Here is a 15,694-nt window from a genome sequence, read left to right on the forward strand (position 1 = left end):
CCAGACCTGCTTTGGGAACTGGGGAGAATGCAAGTAGCATCGGGGAAGATTCAGGGCCAAAGCGTGCAAGGGCTAAGGCAAGCTAGGCCACCTCTAGAGGGAATGGGCAAAAATCTGACATCTGGAAGTTCTTTTTCACTGTGCCAGAAGATAGCAGCACTGCCCTGTGCAGACTCTGCAAGCAGAGATTCAGCCATGGGTCAAAAGACTCAAACGTAGGCACCACTGCTCTGTGGAACCATGTGAAACGGTGTCACCCCATGCAGTTGTCAAAACAAGGTAAAAAAGAGATACTTAATCACCAGTCCACAAAAAATCTGCTGCAGGTCAGAGGAGTGTTGTGGGGTCGATCACACTTTCATGGAATGTACAAAGAGGGTTCGGACCGCGCGTGTCGTAAATAGACAGTATAAAACTGTTTTTTTCCTCTTTCTCCCTTCAAAAAGGTACCGAGGTCTGCAGATGTCCTATTTGTGGATATCCTGCAACTTGTAAAAGAATGCAATAGTGTAAATCCGTATGGTTGTGCTGCCCTGTAATGCACAGATTGTACTTACACGGCACTCCACCAACAACAGGCGTATCAAAGGTATCCCCCGAGCATGTTTAATTCTTCGTGGCGAAGGTCCACGTTCATACGCCAGCACACAGGGCTCAACCACGGACTTAATTACAGCACACACCAGATGGGTCTGCTAATGTTCCCAACTTCTTTTGATTCAGAAATTTCTGTGGATACAAGTGGCTCCCACCATAGTGAAGCTCCGATAACTATTTAAAAGGTTTATTCAGTACATACTTACAAACATGCACTTTAAAATCGCATTAAAAAATCCCAGCGTCTTTTTCCTTGCCCGACCCAGGTTTCGCTCCTTGAGCTTCGTCAGGGGCACACATCATCTCTCCCTCCCCCTTCTCTTTTATTTAGTAGGTTAGCGTTAATCAAGCACCTGATGTGCTGCTCAAAACGCCTCCCTTTTTTTTCTTTCACTTAACCCTGTACTTGTATCTCTTAACTCTCAATGGGAAAAACCGCAGATCTCTAAGTCCTAATTTACATGGGGATAGGTGTTCTATCAACTTCTGTAACTAATTTAAAACCGCTTGTAGATCAAAATCTACATTCAGGCCCCCCGGTTGTAGCGTACTCAATTCATATATCCACCTGCTTTCTTTTTTGTTAATTTTCTCTAAAAAACTTCCTCCCCTCCAATGGTTTTGTACTAATTCTACCCCCATAAATTTTAGTCCCTCTGGGTTCTTTTGGTGATATCTTTTATAGTGCGCCGAGACACCATGACTTTCAAGCCCCTTCTTGATATTTCTTATATGTTCCTGCACCCGGACATTGAGGGGTCTGATGGTACGTCCTACATACTGGAGGCCACACATGGGCACTCCAGTACATATACGACCCCTTTGCTATGGCATGTCATCTCTCCCACTACTTCCAATTGTTTTCCTTTCACAATACTGTATACTGTGGTACTACTTTGTAGTCTCTCTGTTCTTTTTCTATTTTTGCAGGCAATACAGAAACCACACCAATTGAAACGTTTTTTTCTTTTTTTTGCTTGTCTCCTCAGGTCGGATGGCACTATGTAATAATTTATTTTGTAGATTAGGTGCTCTTTTATAGATGACCAGTGGTTGTTCAGGAATTACAGGTCCAAGTACTGGATCATTTCTCAGGATGGGCCAGTTTCTTTTGATTGCGTTTTTTAGTTTAGTATCACCAAAAGACACAAAAACCTATGCTATGTTGAAAAAAGACCCTCTCCCAGAATACAGGAATAAATTACAAGAATTAGTCAAGTATGGAGGAGAGAAAGGTATACTCAATAAAAAGGAAATAGAATATCTGAATATAAAAGAGCCTACGACCCCAATTATCTATGTACTACCGAAGATCCACAAAAGCCTTATTAATCCCCCAGGTAGACCTATAGTATCAGGGATTAATTCCCTGACCAGTAGGATCACGGAGTACATAGATAATTTTTTACAGAAATACGTACTACGAACACAGTCATTTTTGAAGGATAGTGGTTGTGTGGTTAAAATGATAAAAGATCTACAGGTGGTTAGGGAGAATACGTGGATGGCTACCATCGACGTATCCTCCCTGTATACAATTATACCAAAAAACAAAGGACTACAAGCAACAAAAGATACCCTGTATGATGACCCCGATATGACAAATACACAAGCGGACTTTATTGTACGTTGTGTAGAATTCTGCCTAGATCATAATTATTTTTGGTTTAAGGGCCAGTATTATCTGCAGAGGGTCGGAACGGCATTCGCCCCCAGTTTTGCAAATATTTTTATGACCATGTGGGAAAAACACTACATTGACCCCAAGGTGAATAAATGCGAAAAAAGTGGGACATTAAAAATTTGGAAAAGGTATATACAGTAGATGATTGCCTGGTGATATGGGAAGGGGGAAAAAAATCAGCTAGAGGCGTTTATCAGAGGTTTGGAAAATAATGAATGGAACTTAAGTTTCACTAGCACTGTGAGTGTGGTCTCGGTGGATTTTCTGGACCTAACTATATATGTAGATGAGGGACAGTTTAAAACCAAGACCTACTTTAAGCCCACTGATGTCAATGGGTATATAGATTTAACCAGCTGCCATTATGCCCCCTGGCTTCAAAATATACCCAAGGGACAGGTCCAGAGAATCCACCGCAACTGCACTGACACAGCTATGTTTAAAGAACAAAGTAAAAAAATAAAAGAACGCTTCCTAGAAAAAGGATGAGTGAAAAATTGGAAAGATGTATAATAGATACAATAAAACAGAGAGGAGACCCCAAATAACCCAAAACCAGCAAAAAATACAACAGATTTTCGCTTTTCGTTCATAACCCAGTTCACACAATATTCTGGGGAACTAAAAAACGCAATCAAAAGAAACTGGCCCATCCTGAGAAATGATCCAGTACTTGGACCTGTAATTCCCGAACAACCACTGGTCATCTATAAAAGAGCACCTAATCTACAAAATAAATTATTACATAGTGCCATCCGACCTGAGGAGACAAGCAAAAAAAGAAAAAACAGTTTCAATTGGTGTGGTTTCTGTATTGCCTGCAAAAATAGAAAAAGAACAGAGAGACTACAAAGTAGTACCACAGTATACAGTATTGTGAAAGGAAAACAATTGGAAGTAGTGGGAGAGATGACATGCCATAGCAAAGGGGTCGTATATGTACTGGAGTGCCCATGTGGCCTCCAGTATGTAGGACGCACCATCAGACCCCTCAAGGTCCGGGTGCAGGAACATATAGGAAATAACAAGAAGGGGCTTGAAAGTCATGGTGTCTCGGCGCACTATAAAAGATATCACCAAAAGAACCCAGAGGGACTAAAATTTATGGGGTAGAATTAGTACAAAACCATTGGAGGGGAGGAAGTTTTTTGGAGAAAATTAACAAAAAAGAAAGCAGGTGGATATATGAATTGAGTACGCTACAACCGGGGGGCCTGAATGTAGATTTTGATCTACAAGCGGTTTTAAATTAGTTACAGAAGTTGATAGAACACCTATCCCCATGTGAATTAGGACTAAGATCTGCGTTTTTTCCCATTGAGAATTAAGAGATACAAGTACAGGGTTAAGTGAAAGAAAAAGAAAAGGGAGGCGTTTTGAGCAGCACATCAGGTGCTTGATTAACGCTAACCTACTAAATAAAAGAGAAGGGGGAGGGAGAGATGACGTGTGCCCCTGACGAAGCTCAAGGAGCGAAACCTGGGTCGGGCAAGGAAAAAGACGCTGGGATTTTTTAATGCGATTTTAAAGTGCATGTTTGTAAGTATGTACTGAATAAACCTTTTAAATAGTTATCGGAGCTTCACTATGGTGGGAGCCACTTGTATCCACAGAAATTTCTGAATCAAAAGAAGTTGGGAACATTAGCAGACCCATCTGGTGTGTGCTGTAATTAAGTCCGTGGTTGAGCCCTGTGTGCTGGCGTATGAACGTGGACCTTCGCCACGAAGAATTAAACAAGCTGCGGAGGATACCTTTGATACGCCTGTTGTTGGTGGAGTGCCGTGTAAGTACAATCTGTGCATTACAGGGCAGCACAACCATACAGATTTACACTATTGTATTCTTTTACAAGTTGCAGGATATCCACAAATAGGACATCTGCAGACCTCGGTACCTTTTTGAAGAGAGAAAGAGAAGAAAAAAACTGTTTTATACCGTCTATTTACGACACGCGCGGTCCGAACCCTCTTTGTACATGTCAAAACAAGGTGGCTGTCAGAGACCACAAGAAGAGTTTTCTCCTTCTCCCGGGCTCCCTTGCAGCAGCCATTCTGCATCAATGGGCAGTACTAGGTCTTCCAAGTCCTCCTCATCATCCATTTGTTCTTCTCCAGCTCCTCCTCCTCTGCCACACTTGTCAGTCATTAATAATGGAATACATGGCCAAGAATTCAATTTATGCACCCAGCAATCCAACAGTGCGTAAACTTAATTCCCATCTGACCGAGTTGCTGGCGGGAGCTGATGGCCTGGGCTCAGCCGCGTTGGAAGATCCCTGGCAGGCATTACTTCTCCCAAAAAGCCATCCCTGCCCTTTACTTACACCTTGTGGGCAATATCGGCCGCTCCCTGCATCTGTCCCTCTGCAGCACCGTGCACGCCACAGTGGACACCTGGAGCAGCCAGGGGCAATACGTGTCCTTCACAGCCCACTGGCTCAATGTTTTTAGTGACGAGGCAGCATCCCAGCCACCTGCCCTTGTCCTTTAGGCACCTCTATGCTTTTATCAGCCTAGATTACAGACCAGGCACTTATGCACCTCCTCTTCCATGGACACCTTCCCGTGTTCAACAGCAGCAGGGCACAGTGTTGTCCCCCCTCCCTCCTATCACATGTTAAGTGCTGCCATATGGTGTTGGACTTGAGCAGTCACACAGGTGAGCGGGTGCTGAAGTACATCAGGCAGTAAACAGCAGGCTGGCTGTCATCCTGCCAGCTCCAAGTTGGCAAGGTTGTGAGCAACAATGGTACCAACATAGTGGACATGCTGAACCTGGGCCAAATGACACATCCCCCTTGTATGGCACACGTAATGAACCTTTTGGTCCAATGGTTCTTGAAATAGTTCACAGGCCTACGCACAGTGCTGGCAAAGTCAAGAAACCTGATTGTAAATCACTTTTTATGATACACTGGCGCCTGTTCCCCACCATTATCCAGTTTCTATATTTTGCTAAGGTATCGCAGCAGTACTGCAAACTGCTGCAAGGGAAAAACGCTTATATAAATAGTGTAATGGATGCCATGCATACAACGCACCTACTCTACTCTACCTACTCCACGGCATATTCTTTTCTCTATTCATGCAGTGATAAAGTCCAGGGTACATTAGATCGGCATCTGTTTCTTGGAGTGTGCCCTGGCTGGTGGCTCAGCTCCATTCCTATATTTAAATCATTTCAGCTATTCCTACGAGGCACGAAACACTCTTGGACTTGCAGCATCAAAACGGTCCTCTGGTCACTTGAATTTTACAGTGCACATGCTAGAAGGGTTCTATGAGCAGCGGAAAACAGTGACCGACTGTCATGCATCAGCAAGAATCGTCAAAGGGAGCATGTAATTTCAAGATCCGGCAGTGAAAGCTGGTCGAGATGGTTGTAGAGTTCTGAAGCCCTTGGAAGAGGCCACAAAATTCGTAAACAGGGATACCTGCAGCCTTAATAACCTCATTTCCATTATATTTGTGTTAGAAACAACGCTGACGCTAATGCAGCAGGGGCAATGGTGGAAGAGGGTCACCTGGCGCATCTTGCTGTGCGCCCTGTTGCTATTAGGGAGCCAGAGGAAAAAGTTCCATAGAGAAGCAGAAGGACGATGAGGATCAGAAGCTTCAGATAGAGGAGGGGGAGGAGGAGACATCATAAAATTTAATTACACTTGTGTACTGGCAATACAGTTCCCCAAAAACAGTTCATCTATTAAAAAACAAGATCTTATATAACAATATTGATAAGAAAATAAGACAGTTTATAGCTGTTGTGGCTATGAATTGATAGTAGCAAAACTAAAACAATAATGGTCTTTCTCTACACACATTTTTGGCAATAAAATGGTTAAACTAAAACTTTGCGGCATACAACTGTCTGTCCTTTTTAAGGTATGTCTACATGTGCCTTTTTTATAAAAACTCTGGCAAAAATTACAAAACAAAAGCGACTATAAAAAAAAAAAAAAACATTCAAAAAGAAATGCACCAAAAAACTATGACTGGAATTATTATTGTATGGTATACTGGGTAAATGATAGAAATTGAGACATAAGTGAGCCCAATCACTCAATTGTCCAAGGGTCAGCGTAAACTGGGATCAGTCCCCGACAACCTCCTTTGGATAAAAATCTTTCCTAATCATGTGACTAACACAGGTACAGGACAGATTACTGGTAAATTACAGCTATTAGAGATGTGACTTGTACCGAGCACCTGTGTGTCCATCACATGACCAGAACAGATCCACTGGAAGTAGACAATTCCTATTGAATGACTACAAGCACAGATCTTGGAAACCAGAGAATTGACACAAAAAGTATAAAGGGAAATTGTATAAGTTTCTTCATACAAAGAATAGGCTTTTCATTATTATCTTTAGTGACTATTACATTATAACCTTTATTAAATGTGTAACCTTAAAAATCATTAGGTTTAGGCCTCATGCACCCAACCGTATTTTGTTTCCTTGTCCGTTCCGTTTTTTTTTGCTGATAGGATGCGGACCCATTAATTTCAATGAGTCTGCAAAAAACGAGGACAGCACACCATGTGCTGTCCGCATCAGTATGTCCGTTCTGTAGCCCCACAAAAAAAATTGTGCATGTTCTATTTTTTAATAGTTTGCGGACAAGGATAGGCATTATTGCAATGGATCCGCAAAAAAAACGGATCCGCAAAAAAAAAAAAAAACGGATGCCATACAGACGTCATCCGTTTTTTTTTGCGGATCCGAAATTTGCAGACCGCAAAACATATACGGTTGTGTGCATGAGGCCTTACAGGACTCACATTGCTTATCTGACTGAGAAACTAGAGGGAACTTTCAAAAACACTTTTAAAAACACAATATAACACTTTCCATGTTCTGTTCCTCAAATGCAAAACAAAGTAAAAGTTTGCCGTATTATTGTAAATTGCCTTAGATCTAAAGCCCTTCAAAAATGTACTTACTTGGGTACCTATAGTAATACTCATTTTCATTGTCACTGGAGATGCCTTGAAGTTCCTTGTATTCTGCCCAGTGGGGATCAGCTTCAATATCATACCGTACAAAAACTCCAAACAGAACTATCATAGCAATTTCAAACAAGAAGCAGATGAATGGAAGTTTCCATCGCATGCAGGTATTTTTCACCATAGTGGAGCTTTGGTGATAACATGTCCTTCTATTAGACAATGGTGCAAAGGATCTTTCTTTTTATATAGTGTATTTCTATGGGTGTAACTGCTTTGAATTTACATAATCCTGGTTACACACCTTAGTTTGAACAGGGAGGAGAGTGGAAACATATAATAGGTTTGGTAGAATATACAGGCATTTCACAGGTCATTTATGAATAATAAGGGAGTTAACATATATTTTGTGCAAGGATGCAAGAAGATTATAATTTGATTTATAGTAAATCTAAAGCTGCCAAGAATGCAGCAATGTGAATTTAACCACAATTGTTACAGAATTTATTCCAATGGTATCACTTAAGTTCAAATATTTCACCATTACATGTATATATAAAAATACATGGGCACATATAATAAACTTTCAGTTAGCATAAAAACTGATAGGGCATATAAGAGGGAACCAGAAAATGAGTGAGAAGATGTTTACAGGGAATTTGTCACCTGTTTTATTTTGCCATGGGACATGTTCACATCAGCAATGGTGGCTCCATTCGGGGCTTCCATCAAAGATTTAGTCAAAAACTGTGGAGAGAAAAGTCCTGCATGCAGTCCTTTTTTCTTCGCTAAAAAAGCATTCTACGAGATGCAAACCAAACAGATCCTATTATAGTCAATTAAATCTGTTTGGCTCAGCTCCACTTACATTATTTTCGTTGTTCTGCTAATATAAAGGAGTAAAACAACAGAAATAAATAACGCTGGTATAAAGAGTAGTGTTGATCGAGAACCATAATGCTTGGGGGCTCGGGCCAAACACATCGGGATGCTCGGGTGCTCTACTGAGCACCAGAGCACAATGGAAGTCAATGGGAGAACCCAAGCATTAAACCAGACACCCCCTGCTCTGAAGAGGGGAGGGTGTCTGGTTCATAGAAAAAAGGTCAGAAATTGATGGAAACACCACTGAAATTGTTCGGGAACAGCATGGGGAGGATGTCTGGATGCATCTTGGACTCCCAGGTCGCTGCTGGGAACAATGTTGTCCGAGTAGTACGCCACTTTTACAGACTGACAATAATTCGCACTAAACCAAAGATGAAATCGATTTTAGAAGAAAAATTTGAGGAAACATTCTTTCCTGTATATTTACTAGTATATAAAGTGCAAGTGCTGCCAAAAATTACAAGGAATTGGCACTCCAATACACCCTTTGTTACACATAAAGGAGGGCATCATACACAGCCTTGAAAAATTATGATTGATGGCCTGCTGGTGACCCTCAAACATTTGGAGCAAGCGCCTGCTGATCTGACCATCTAAAACATTATGGGCGAGGGCCTGCTGCCGCTTTGGTGACTCTAGATAACCTGGGGCCGATCGCACGTCCCTGTGACGACGATCCATTCGGATGTCTGCCCTATCAACTTTCTATTTTATTTTCAGTGCCAACCATAGTGACCACGGGTAAGGAGGAATCAGGGTTTGATTCCGGAGAGGGAGCCTGAGAAATGGCTACAGCTACCACATCATGCGCGCAAATTACCCATTAGGTATAATTAGGTGAGGACCTGCAAGTGAGTAGACCCTGTAAAAGATTTTAGGTGCTGGCCTGCAGGTGAGCTGACCCTGTAAAAGATTTTAGGTGCGGGCATGCAGGTGAGCTGACCCTATAAAAGATTTTAGGTGTGGGCCTGCAGGTGAGGTGACCCTATAAAAGATTTTAGGTGCGAGCCTGCTGGTGAGCTGACCCTGTAAAAGATTGTAGGTGAGGGCCTGCTGGTGAGCTGACCCTCTAAAACATTATATGCGAGGGCCTGCAGATGAGCTGACCCTGTAAAAGATTGTAGGTGAAGGCCTGCTGGTGAGCTGACCCTGTATAAAAGGATATGCGAGGACCTGCTGGTAAGATGACCCTCTAAAAATTATATGCGAGGGCCTACAGCTGAGCTGACCCTGTAAAACATTGTAGGTGAGGGCCTGCTGGTTAGCTGACCCTCTAAAAAATTATATGCGAGGGCCTGCTGGTGAGCTGACGCTGTAAAACATTGTAGGTGAGGGCCTGCTGTTAAGCTGACCCTCTAAAAAATTATATGCGAGGGCCTGCAGCTGAGCTCAAACTGTAAAAAATTGTAGGTGAGGGCCTGCTGGTGAGATAACCCTCTAAAAAAATTATATACGAGGGCCTGCTGGTGAGCTGACCCTCTAAAAATATATATACGAGGGCCTGCAGCTGAGCTGACCCTGTAAAACATTATATGCAAAGGGAATATATGCGAGGGCATTATATGTGACGAATAAGCATGTTGATATGATGGAAGAGAAAAGAGGATGAGAAAAGGAAGATTCAACCATATACCCTTGTTTGTGGTGGAAGGGGTGCATGGGAATACAGTGTATTCAGTACATTATAAACAACACATTTAAAGTGCCTTTATGTTCATCAGCTTTCCTCTGTTGGGGTCGAGAAGTCATGGTCAATCCAGGCCTTGTTCATTTTTATAAGAGTCAACCTGTCAGCATTTTCAGTTGACAGGCGGATACGCTTATCTGTATAATAATAATGCCACAGCAGCACTAAATACCTGCTCAGACAAAACGCTAGCGGCAGGGCAGGCCAGGCCAGCATCTCCAAGGCGTAGAGCGCCAGTTCGTGCCACGTGTCTAGCTTAGGCACTGACTGATCATTGAGGACGCTGACACGGTCTGCTATTTACTTATTCACCATCTTCCCAAATTTTCCCTCCTTGTGACACTAGACCGCACATCAGGGTGAGGGTGCTGGCGGGGTATCATGAAACTGTTCCAGGCTTTGGAAAGTGTTGCCCTACCTCTGTTGGAACTGCTGTGTGTTCCCCTTGTCTCCCCTCCTCGGTTGGCCAAGGAACTACGGACTCTGCCGCCAGCGTTGTCGGATGGAAATTTTTGGAGCAATTTTTCAACAAGGATATTCTGGTATTTCACCGTTTTGCTCGCCCTCTCCACTGGAGGAATGAGAGATGAGAAGTTCTCTTTGTAGTGGGGGTCGAGAATGGTGAAAAACCAGTAATATGTGTTGTCTAAAATGCGTATAATGCGCGGGGCGCGGGAAAGACAGCCTAACATGAAGTCAGCCATGTGTGCCAGAGTACCAACAGGCAAGACTTCGCTGTCGTCATCAGGAGGATCACTCTTAATCTCCTCATCCTCCTCTGCCCACCCACGATCAACAGATGGAATTAAACTTCCATGGGTACTACCCTCTGTAGCAGAGGCAACCGTTTCCTGCTCCTCCTGCTATTCATCGTCCAATTCGCGCTGAGAAGATGAACTGAGGGTGGTCTGGCTATCACCCTGTGTAATGTCTTCCCCCATTTCCACCTCTTCCACATGCAAAGCATCGTCCTTAATTGTGAGCAGCGAGTGTTTGAGTAGACACAGAAGTGGGATGATTACGCTGATAATAGCGTTATCACTGCTCACCATTTGTGTTGATTCCTCAAAGTTTATTAAAACCTCACAGGATGTCAGCCATCCATGCCCACTCCTCGCTTGTGAATAGCGAAAGCTGACCGGAAAGGCGACGACCATGTTGCAGCTGGTATTCCACGACTGCCCTCTGCTGCTTACAAAGCCTGGCCAACATGTGGAATGTCGAGTTCCAGCGCGTGCTCACGTCACACAACAGCCGGTGAGCTGGCAATTTCAAGCGCTGCTGCAGCGTTGACAGACCGGCTGAAGCTGTCGATGACTTGCAGAAATGTGCGCAGCGTACCTTCACCAGTAGCTCAGGTAAATTGGGGTAGGTTTTGAGAAACTGCCGAACCACTAAGTTTAAGACATGGGCTAGGCATGGGATAGGTCTAAGGTTGCCGAGCTCCAAAGCTGCCACCAAGTTACGGCCATTATCAGACACAACCATGCCTGGTTCTAGGTTGAGTGTCGAGAGCCACAGCTCAGTCTGGTCTCTTATCCTCTGCTACACCTCTGCGGTGGTGTGCTGTTTGTCCCCCTAAGCATATCAGCTTCATCCCGGCCTCTTGCCGCTTCCCCACTGCAGTGCTACACTGCTTCCAGCTACTGACTGATGACTGACTGCTGCTGCACGTGGATAATTCAGAGGTGGAAGTGGAGGAGGAGAAGTGGGGGTTGGAGCCACTAAGGTAGGTGCTGGAGGAAACCGACGTACAGGTAGGGCCCGCAATCCTTGGCATCGGTAGCACCTGTGCCATCCCAGGGTACGACTCGCTCCCGGCCTCTACAACATTCACCCAGTGTGCTGTCAGGGAAATGCACTTGTCCATGTGCCCATTGTTAAGTGGACCTAGTAACTGCGTTGGTCAGGGCACGCGTGATGTTAAGGGACACATGTTGGTGTAAGGCGGAAGGGAAGAGGAGGCAGTGGTGTGACCCACACAGTCTATTGAAAAAGTACACTGGATGTCACCGATATTTTTTGTATGCGCACACTTTACACTGGAGATGTGGCGCAGCTAATGTCACTGTCCCCAGCGGACACAGTCTATGGAAAAAGTGCACTGGATATCACAGATATTTTTTGGATGCGCACACTTTAAACTGGAGATGTGGCGCAGCTAATGTTGCTGTCTGAGGCGGCCTAACTATTGTACGCTATTTAGCGCAGGATGCCCTAAAAATAGATATTGCTGTAACACACAATAGTCCTTAGAAGGACTTTTGATTCTTTAAAGTTTTAGCTATTTAGTGCAGGAGTATCATTTGGCTAACAATTTATAGTGATACACTACAGGGGGTACTGTATAATGACATTGGGCTTAGTAGTTAAACAAAAGTATAACCTCTAATATGTTTTTGATGGCTTGCTGTGTATACAACCATAGAAATACAGGCTATTCGGTGTCAGTATGCCCCACCATCCCTACTGGTATAGTTATAAATACTAGTGATGAGCGGCATAGGCAATATTCATTTTCACGATATTTCACGAATTGTTCACATAATATTCGCAATAAATTAGCGAATTCTAGAATTAGTGATCTCCATTCATTATTTTCGAGATTGCGCAAATCGGCACTAATGATGCACACTTCACATTTTATCAGGTCTGAGTAGATATTACTGATTGGTGCACCAAGTATTGTTGTGACATCACAGCACTATGTCTGTAGCATGTATGTATGGATAGCAGAGAAACAGTAATTCCTATCACACTACCTAAAATTATGAGTCCTGTCCTATTCTTGTCCGTTTTGCGGACAAGAATAGGCATTTCTATAATGAGCCTCCTGTTCTGTTCCGCAAATTGCAGAAGGCACACGGGCGGCATCCATTTTTTGCAGATCCGCAATTTGCGGACCGCAAAAAACGGCAAGGTCGTGTGAACAAGCCCTTATATATATGAGCTAACTAACTATCTAATGTAATTGAATAAGGAATAGGATCCAGATGACTCAGCAAAGCACAGTAATGACACTGCAGTCTCTCTCAGAACTGCAATAAAACAGCAGAAAATGGCTGCTGGCGAGTTTCTTATATAGTAAAGGGTTAGTCAACTTTCCTATTGGTTGCTAGGGATGTTGCTAAGCTCAGACAAAGATACTGCAGCCTTCTCATTGGCCCACAAGCAAGAAGGGAGGTTACTGCTGAAAAAAAATAAATCTAGAATATTCGCGATTACGAATATATAGCACGATATTCTACATCTTCGCGAATTCTCCAAGTGCCGATATTCGCGAAAATTGAATATTCGCGATCAACACTAATAAACACGTCTGCATCTCCACAAGGAGAGTGTTCCTCGAAAATAGTTATTACTTAGAAATCACTCTTTATGGATTCATAAGGGAGTCTTGGCAACATTTCCTTCTGTTACTTTCAGTTTAATTAATGAATTAATAGCCCTCACTGCAATCACTTACAAATATGTGTTAAAAATAAGGGCTGACAATAAATGCCATTATAATGCCATCTGTCAAGAATTCCAAGGATCAATTATATGTTTTTAAGTCAATGTCATAAAATGATGTACACAGTTGTTAAGTAAGGTATTGCAAACAATCAGCTTTCTGTATGATGCTGGTAGTCTAGTCTCTAGACACCCGTCCTCTGTGTACTCTGTAAATATGAAGGGGAACATATGTAAAAGCTCAGTTATTTGATTGGCCTGGTGCCAATGATATTATTGGGCCGGAGCCAGCATAATACATGTCCTAAGGTTGTTTTACAAGAGACATTCATGGCGTATCACTAGGAAAGTGGTCGGCAATTGTAACATCCCAGAGTTATGTTACTAAACTTTTTCCCCGCTACTATTTGTTGGTAACATGTGCCTTGTCATCTAATGTAATTTTATTTAATATTCCTCACAAATGTGCATTGAAAGCCTTGTTTGAATGTACTTTGCTGTAATTTCCATGTACACCAGCAGGTGGCAGCAATGTGTCAGCAGGGCCTTAGTAACAGTTTAGCATATCTAGACTGGAATAGTACATTCCAGTTTAGCCCCCCCTCTTTGAGCAGAGTGGGCTCGCCCATGTCCTGCCTCATGAGGAGAGAAGGAAGTTCAGTTAGTGTGCCAGCCACCCCTGCTAGGGGAAGACTGTGCTGGTAGGAACCCAGGATCGTATCTCGGCTGAGACCAAAGATCTTCATTCCCAGTCTGAGCCCTTCAGCCTCAGCTGGTGAGAAGCAAGCAGCCACCTCCAGAACTCCAGGAAGAACCATACCCTGTGAGCTAACTGAGTACCATCCAGAGACCAGGAGAAGCCAAATTTCTCCTCAACTAGTCAGTCCCATACACAGCAGAAGATAGACAGAGCAGAAGATAGTAATTCCTGCCACAATACAGAGCCACAAGCAGACGACTAAGGCTACTTTCACACTAGCGTTCAGAGCGGGTCCGTCTGGTGTCTGCCCAGACGGATCCGCTCCTATAATGCAGACTTTTGTATCCGTTCAGAACGGATCCGTCTGCATTATAGTTTAAAAAAAAATCGAAGTGTGAAAGTAGCCTGAACGGATCCGTCCAGACTTTACATTGAAAGTCAATGCGGGACGGATCCGTTTGAAGATTGAGCCATATGGTGTCATCTTCAAACGGATCCGTCCCCATTGACTTACATTGTAAGTCTGGACGGATCCGCTTGCCTCCGCACGGCCAGGCGGACACCCGAACGCTGCAAGCAGCGTTCAGGTGTCCGCCTGCTGAGCGGAGCGGAGGCTGAACGCTGGCAGACTGATGCATTCTGAGCGGATCCGCGTCCACTCAGAATGCATTAGGGCTGGACGGATGCGTTCGGGGCCGCTTGTGAGAGCCTTCAAACGGAACTCACAAGCGGAGCCCCGAACGCTAGTGTGAAAGTAGTCTAATCCTGCAAGAGAGCTCCAGGCACATGATAGAAGCAGAAGACAGATTCCTGCCATACATTGCCAATACCTGCTGGGACCCAAGACTATTGCTGTATCTCATATGGATTAATGCTGCCTCCAGTAAAGACAAGTTGAATTATATTCCAAGTCTGGATCTCATTCATTACTACCAAGTTCCTCAATTACTCCTACTAGCAACACACTCATTTATTGCAAGTGAGCCAGGATCCAGGAGTCCAGCCGTACCAAGGTAGGAGACACCGTTGACACTATACCTACTACTACACAGAGACATTACTCCACTCTGGCATTCCTAACCTGATACGTGAGCTGCAACACCTTAAAGGGCCCGGAGACTGTACCCTGCGCACACTGCAATTGGCGTCACGAACATAAACTTTTAACTATCATTTACACCTGACCCAGTCTTTGCATATTATAGCGTCAGTGTGCATAACCCCAATCCGGCTTACTGCACAATGATCTCAGCAGTGGAGTGCTCAATGATTGGACACTGATAGCATATCTTAAAAAGTAACTAAACTTTTGATTACATTTTTGTTAAAATGTCGCCAATGCCATAATAATACTTTTTGTACTATACTTTATTAAGGCATTTTGTATTTTTAATAGACTTTTCCCTCCCTAAAACACACCTTTCCCTGTGCGCTTAAAATCCACTTTTCTGTACACCGCTGACTTCTCAGCGGTATACGAAGTACAGACTCTACACTTTATGAATGTGTCTGCAAAGAACGGAGCATGGGAAGGAGCGCATATTTCTGCTCCTGCTTGTGCCCCCCCCCCTAGAGGTTTACTAAAAGCTAGCAGTCTTTCCTCTATGACTGTGTATACAGACATAGCTGTCAATCACTGATAGGACCGCCTCCATGACTTCAAAGCCCAGAATGAGCAGAAATGTAAATGAATAAATTATAAGTTATACTGAATTTTTTCCCATAAAACTATATAT

The 15,694-nt window shown here is 43.5% G+C and overlaps 1 protein-coding gene across 2 annotated transcripts in view; it reads right to left on the reverse strand.

Annotated features, from left to right (window-relative positions):
- Nucleotides 1-15,694, reverse strand: part of RHCG (Rh family C glycoprotein) — a 236,359-nt gene that overhangs the window by 147,795 nt on the left and 72,870 nt on the right. The window contains exon 1 of one of the 2 annotated variants that reach the window (XM_040414157.1): nt 7,228-7,457. The exons of the other annotated variant lie outside the window; for it this stretch is intronic. Within the exon in view, the coding sequence (XP_040270091.1) occupies nt 7,228-7,414 (187 nt within the window). The 5' untranslated portion in view covers nt 7,415-7,457. Of the gene's footprint in view, nt 1-7,227; nt 7,458-15,694 lie in introns of those variants that run through there. 2 annotated transcript variants of the gene reach the window in all.

The sequence above is a fragment of the Bufo bufo genome, chromosome 1 (assembly GCF_905171765.1).
Source record: "Bufo bufo chromosome 1, aBufBuf1.1, whole genome shotgun sequence".
In the NCBI taxonomy this organism is placed as follows: domain Eukaryota; kingdom Metazoa; phylum Chordata; class Amphibia; order Anura; family Bufonidae; genus Bufo; species Bufo bufo.